At 50.9% G+C, this 6925-nt stretch overlaps 2 protein-coding genes across 2 annotated transcripts in view; one reads left to right on the top strand and one right to left on the bottom strand.

The window, feature by feature from the left end:
- Positions 1-4308: 4308 nt before the first annotated feature.
- Positions 4309-6253, top strand: RANGRF (RAN guanine nucleotide release factor). The gene is made up of 5 exons (XM_046675206.1): positions 4309-5020; positions 5110-5226; positions 5428-5584; positions 5675-5760; positions 5984-6253. The coding sequence occupies exons 1-5, from the start codon at positions 4944-4946 to the stop codon at positions 6105-6107; spliced, it is 561 nt and encodes a 186-aa protein (XP_046531162.1). The 5' UTR covers positions 4309-4943; the 3' UTR covers positions 6108-6253.
- The window catches only part of SLC25A35 (solute carrier family 25 member 35), a 5085-nt gene continuing 4378 nt past the window's right edge, over positions 6219-6925 (bottom strand). The window contains exon 6 of the mRNA XM_046675205.1: positions 6219-6817. Within this exon, the coding sequence (XP_046531161.1) occupies positions 6644-6817 (174 nt within the window). The 3' untranslated portion in view covers positions 6219-6643. The remainder of the gene's footprint in view (positions 6818-6925) is intronic.

Genomic DNA, 6925 nt, shown 5'->3' with positions numbered 1-6925 from the left:
ACCAAACCCTTCATCTCCCTATTTCTGTCATCACTGTCTCCACTCTTCTTGGCCAGGCCTCCATCTTTGAATCTGCTCTTCATCCTTCCTCTACACTTTGTGGATCACCCACATTATTGCTTCCCTCACTTACTGCTTATCTGGCTTCATCTCTTCCTCTTCTACCTCTACTAGCTTAGCACAGACTCTCATCACCCCATACTTGGGATATTACCAGTTTTTTTTTTTTGCTGAGGAAGATTCACCCCAAGCTAACATCCTCTATTTTGTACATGGGTTACTGCCTCAACATGGCTGCTGAGGAGTGGTGTAGGTCCTTGCCCAGGAATCGAACCCAGGCTGCCAAAGCAGAGCACACCAAACTCAACCTTTAGGCCACAGGGCCAGCCCCTTCAATGACTTCTTATTCTGTTTCATCCCTAACTGGTCTAACACCAACTGGATGTACCACAATACAATTCTGGTGCTGACCACCCAGAGTTAGCATCCGATCCCACAAGTCAAGGACTCAGTTTTCCATGAGGCTGCCCTCATTTCAGATGCCAGCCACAAATCTCATGGGTCCCCAGGCCACCTGCCATTTCTGGCCAACTGGCTACATATCCAGGGGTTCCTGCAATCCCCATAGGTTCAATAATTCACTAGAACAACTCACAGAACTCACGGTAGTGCTATACTTAGAATTATTGCTCCATTGTAAGGATATAATAGGCAAAGTCTGGAAGGGTCCTAGAAGCAGAGCTTCCATGCTCTTTCCCCCGGGAGTCAGGGTGCATCACCCTCCTGGCACCTCAGTGTGTACAGCAAGCAACAAACTTCCCTGAGCCTCAGTGTCCAGAATTTTTATGGGGCTTTATTGGGTACATATCAAGTGGCTCAAAGCTCCAATCCTCTAATCATATGGTTGGTCTTTCTGTTATGGCTTACTCCCATCCAGAGGCGCTCCTTATCTTAAGCTATCAGCACCCACCATAAATAACAAAGAACTCCTATCACTTGGGAAATTCCAAGGATTTAGAGTTTCCCTCCCACAAACCAGGGAGAAAGGCCAGTCAAGTTCTTTATTGTACTTCTCTTAAGTGGCCCTAATTGGTAAATAACCTCCTGTCTCTTAAGCAACATCCATTCAGTAAATATGGGCCAGGCCCTGTGCAATTCAGTGGGAAGCAAAGGGGAAAGATAGATATGGTCCCTGCCCTCCTGGTGCTTTGTCTACCAGGGTCTAGAGCCTTACAATACAGTGGAGTGTTGTGGAGCATTACAATCCAGTGAGGTACCTGCAGTGGGGAATGTAGGGCCAGGAGCCACAGGAGCCCACTGGAGGAGCAATGAACCCTGCTGATGAACTGGCCAGGGAAGAGGGGAAAAAGAAATTTCTAGGCAGAGGGCATAACGTGCAAAGGCCAGAGGTATGAAAGAGCTTGACTCAATGAAGCGGCTGAGGGAAGTTCAAAGTGTGAGGGGAGAATGGTGAGATGTGGGGCCAGAAAGTTCAGCTGACAGCTATGGAATCATCCCAAATACAAGGACACGCTGGTCTTCCTCAGTCTTCATATCAGGCCTTTGTTTGGAAATCTACTGTGGCTAACATTCACTGCCACAGGACCCTGGGCATCTCTCTGAGGCAGTTTCCTCAGTTATAAAGCAGGGGCACTAGTGTCTATCACATTACAGGATGTGAACCGAACACCCTAGCTCTCCTTGCTCAGGCCTGAGGCTCCAAAAGCAGCACTGTGTTTCACCCATTTTTGGATCCTCTCCCAGAGCCTAGTGCATGGCTAGGGCACAGAACACTTCATAGCTGGGTGTCCTAAGCTCTGGTCAATCAACCTCGATGGAAAAAAATTATGATTATTTTTAACCACCTCTTAACTTAAATTTAACATTTCCTTTAATTGTGATTATAGATAACCACCCACAGTAGCATTAGCAGTATCTGTGACTTTGTCACAATAGCAATCACGGATATTCTCATTCATGTTAGAGTTGTTGCAGATCTCTTAAACTATGGTTTATGTACATCGCTAGTTTGACATTATACTCCTTAGACCCACTGCTAAATCTTGTTAATGTGATAACAAAGAAGCACATTTTGACTACATCAAAAATCTGGGTGTTAAATTTTGATAATTGTATTTAAATATTTTCATTTCCTTTGTATTCCTATATATTTTATTTTATGAATTTGAAAATAGTATTCTGAGTAGGAGTCCATGGGCTTCACCAAACTGCCAAGGGGATGCATGGCAGAAAAAAAGGTTAAAAACCTCTGCTTAATAGAAATATATGTTGTCGTAACTCTTCCCAAAGGGATGCTTGACTTTGGGTGTTGAGTTCTCTCTCTGCTCCGAGTCCATCACTTCCACCTCTTGGTGCCCTCAAAAGTTGGAGGTAGGGGCTCTGGGACACCTATCCCCAAAGCAAAAAACTATATCCTCTCCATGCAGGGCATCAGATAAGGGAACGTTCCAGGGGTACAGAACCAATCAGTAGCAACCCTACTTCAACCAGTGAGCTGAGAGCTGGACATACCCTCACACCCTCTTGAGAAAAGTGGCTGCAGGCCATCTCGGCCTATTGAGATGATACCCATCATCTTCGCCACAGGCAGCTGGACAAGGGATCTCATTCGTGTCTGGCTGGTGGCCTGGGAAGTGGCCAGGCAGGAGAGCTTGCCAAGTAGATACTTTCAGATTGAAAGGCAACTAAGAGACCCAATTAGATCCTGTCTCTCAGGGAGTTTGAATTTGAACACATGGCGAGTCAGCTGTTGGGAAGGTGAGAAGTGACAGACACAAAGAGGTGAAGGGCAAGAGAGAGGGAAATGGAGTCAAGAATGGGAATTTGCCAAGTGAGGGTAGCCTTCCACCCCATTCTCCCAGAGGTTTAGCCCTGCACCTTTATTACTTCATTGGAGGTCTGCTTCCTACCAGCTGGAAGAGCCCACCTAAACCGTGCCCCAAGAGCTCCAGAACTGTGGAGGGCCAGGAGTCCCCAGCTGCTCAAGGCTCATAGCAGAGCTTGACTCCTGACATGCCAGAGACCCAAAATGAGCAAGTTTCACAATGCGGGGGAGGAGCGGGGGTGCTCCTCAGTCTCCTAATCCAGTCTGACCTCCTACTGGCCCATGAATAAGTTCCTACCCCTTGTGCCCAGTATCAGGCTTCTGTTAACTTCTATGTCCTTGCAGGTCCCTTTCCAAGGGTTCCCTATCTGCTTGACTGCTCACAAAGCAGACAGAGCCAGTATTGCCCCTGGCGGGGACGGGGGACAGATCATAGGTCAGCAGAAATGGAGAGGGAGAGCCAGAGAGGTCTATCCCTCCCTATGTGAGAGAGCCAGCATGAGTTCCCTTGGTTCCCCACGTCCAGGCTCCTCTCCCACTGGGACCCGTAACACTCCCCTCCTCTCTAGAATTCCTCATGGATCAAACTTAGTCCACTCTCTGGCCAGAAACAGATTCAGATTCAACTACATCCACACCTGTAATTGTAACAACGTTCTAGAGATGAGGAAATGAGGCTGAGAGGGAAGTGAGGAGTCCAAGCTCCTCAGCATGCTCTATAAAGACCCTGCACATGGATACTTCTCCAGTCTCATTGTTCATAGCTCCCTGCCACCCATTCCCCTCTGCACCCTTGCCAAATTGATATACTTGAATTCCCCAAAACATGCTCTCTCATCTCCAAGTCTTTGCTCCTGATATTTCCCTGGCTAGAATATCCCTAGGATGCCCTCGTGAATTCTCTGAGTCAACCTTTAAGACTCAAAGTGTACCCCACTGTTCCTTGTATACTCTCAGCGAAGCAGGGGCTGTATCCGAATAGCTTTTATATCTCCAGGGCCTGCCAAGGTAAGAGACCAAAACAATATGTTCTCCTTGGACTCAGTGTCATGAAATTATTAGGGTCCACAGGTATGGTCAGCACTTGGGATCCCATGGGCGGGATGGCCTCAGGATGAGGATCCTCCTCAGCTCAGTTCTTGGCTGGGAAGTAGACGACATCTAGAACCCCTGAGGGCATGACTGGTTCCCTGTGTTCCAGAATTCACACTATTGAGTCTATTCAATCACTCAACGATACATAATGGGTCTATTATGCTCTAAACATTCTGCCAGGTGCTGAGGATCAAAGATAAATGGAGAAATTAGATGAGAGGATATACTTCAGTCGCAACCTTAAAAACACTCTAAAAAACTATAAAAGAAAATAACAGAGGGTTTAATCTGTGCTTTCTTCCAGGTGTGTGTTGTGTGTGGGAAAGGCCCCCCTCCCCACCCCCTGGCCGCGCTCCCAAGGCGAAGATTTGAGGGGGATTAGATGTATAATCCCCAGGTTGGGTCTCGATTTCACGAAGGCGTGAGGCCTGAATCCTAACCTGGCCCCACACCTGGCCCCATTGTTCCCCTAATTCCCCAGCATCCGATCAGAGAATTAGCGGTCTGATTGGCAGCTCATTCGCGATCAAGAAGCCCTGGGGACAGAGCTGGGTGACCCTGAAACTATTCTCCCTTGCCTCAGGAGACCCCACCCAGATGTCGGTCCCTTAGACAAGCAACTGCCCCTGAAGAAGGTCTCAGGCGACATTCTTAGAAAGTGCGACCCCTTTAAAAGGAAGAGCCTGGCGGACGCGGGCTAGCGACCACGCGGTCGTCACAAATCCCAGCCTGAGTTTTTACCTCCTAGCCAAGCCCGCGGTCCCGCCCCGGCGCCCTTCTAAGAGCTTGCTGGCCCGGAGCAGCATCGCTGGGTGCCGCCCCTAAGGCGCGGGCGCCGATTGGCCAGCGCGGTCACAGGGCGGGGCCAAATCTTAAAGGGTCAAGGAGATAGGAAAAACCGCAGGCGGCAGTGGCCGCTGCGAAACGCAGTGAGGTGACGCCACGTGGCCCCATGTCGGTTTCTTTTAAATCTCTCTAATGCCCATACCCCAGCCTCAGATCCATGGAGCCCACACGAGACTATCCACTGTTCGGGGGCGCCTTCTCTGCCACTCTCCCTCCCGGGGCCATTGACGTAAGGTGAGAAGGCCCGGGCGCAGGAGGAGGCCGACCGGGTGGGTTGCGGGAAGAAGGCAGGGCCAACCAGGGACTGCTTCGCCTCTCTCCAGCGACCTCCGACCGGTCCCGGACAATCAAGAAGTTTTCTGCCATCGCCTTACGGACCAGAGCCTGATCGTGGAACTCCTGGAGCTGCAGGCCCAAGTGCGCGGCGAAGCGGCTGCGCGGTGAGGAAGGCGGGCCCGCGGCTGGCCAATGGGAGGGCCGGAGCCGAAGGGGGCGGGGCCTGTGACAGAAGGGTTAATCCCTGCAGTGAGAACTCCAAGGGCAACGCCTTATCGCCGGAAGTGAGAGAAGTTTAGGATTTAGAGATGCTTGTGAGGGGCGGTGAGAGATGCCCCTCCCTGACCCTGCTCTCCTCATTCCAGGTACCACTTTGAGGATGTTGGCGGGGTGCAGGAGGCTAGGGCTGTGCAAGTGGAGGCTGTGCAGCCTCTCCTTTTGGAGAATCTGGCCCTGAGGGGCTGCTGTCAAGAAGCCTGGGTCCTCTCTGGCAAGCAGCAGGTAGCTAAAGAACACCAGCAGGTGAGGGCCGAGTGAGTGTGAGGTGTCCTGGAAGGGTGAAGGGGATGGCCCTAGGGGACCAGGTAAGCATCCTGATTCTGATCTCTTTAGGTAGCAGAGGTCGTGACACTGCACCAGGCCTTGCTGCGGCTGCCCCAGTACCAAACCGATCTCCTGCTCACCTTCAATCAGCCCCCGTAAGGACAGAAAGGGCGCATGGCTCATGACTTGGGTCCCCAGGAGAATTGGCTGGGAAGGGCACTGCAGAAAGACGGGCTGGTGGGGTCCTCCAAGGAAGCAGGACTGGGCCAGAGGTTTGGGGTCACAGATACCTAGGTCCTCCAGGGAACAGGAAGTGGGAACCTCTAAATCCAAGGCCTTGATGACGTTCTCTTTCCGTCTGTTCCCGCACCCCCCCAGCCCTGATAATAGGTCATCTCTTGGCCCTGAAAATCTGTCACCTCCGCCCTGGAGCCTGGGTGACTTTGAACAGCTGGTGACCAGTCTGACCCTTCACGATCCCAACATCTTTGGTCCCCAGTAACGATGCTGAAATGTTGCATGATGCTGCTGAAGACCTAGGGACCCCATTCTGCAAGGAGTTGGATATATTCTCCTAATTCTTTCCCTGTGCATAAACATAAGACACCTCCTCTCTGCAGAAATAAACTTGCTTTATAACCAATATAATCTTTGTGCCTTTGAATCTAACATGACACCTGGGTCACCCCAATTCCCTTTGGTCTCAGAGGAGAGAGTTCAAAGTTGTGCATGGGTTCAGAAGGGCCCCAAGGCTGGCAGTGGGGAAAGAGAAGAAATACACTTTGGAGTGACTGGTTCAGCCCTGAGAGAGGGGTGTGACGTGTACAGAGGGCTAGGTAGGGAACGTTTAAAGCAACACCCAAGGAAGGGAGGGAAACTATCCCTTGAGTGATTCACCCTGAGAAGACAGATGGGGAGTGGGTTTGGCTGTCCCCTCGGATGGATGAAAGGTCTTCTGGTCAGAAGTCACCAGGACATAGTAATGAAGGCAGAAGTGTCCCAGGAGTGCCAATTTGGTGGAATGTGGAAGGATGACTGTTATTTGGTGTGTGTGTAGTAGAGGGTGCGCAGCTGGTCCCAGAAGAAGAGGGAGAGGATGGTGTGGGGGCCAAGACGGAAATAGGAGGCACCTATACCCTTGTACATGCCAAAAATGCCCTCTGTCCGAGCCGTCTGCAGCAGCGCGTCCAGAATCCCCCGGTACATGAGGCCCTGAGAGCAGGTTGGAGAGAAAGGGAGAACACAGGTTTGTTAGAGCCCATCAGGGGTCTCACCTCTGCAGGCTGCCTTTTAGTCCGTCCCTCCTGCACTCACAGTCTG

This window comes from Equus quagga, chromosome 11 (genome assembly GCF_021613505.1).
Source record: "Equus quagga isolate Etosha38 chromosome 11, UCLA_HA_Equagga_1.0, whole genome shotgun sequence".
NCBI classification, from domain to species: domain Eukaryota; kingdom Metazoa; phylum Chordata; class Mammalia; order Perissodactyla; family Equidae; genus Equus; species Equus quagga.
The sequence above is the reverse complement of the archived record's forward strand: the minus strand, read 5'-3'. Positions and strand labels throughout refer to the sequence as shown.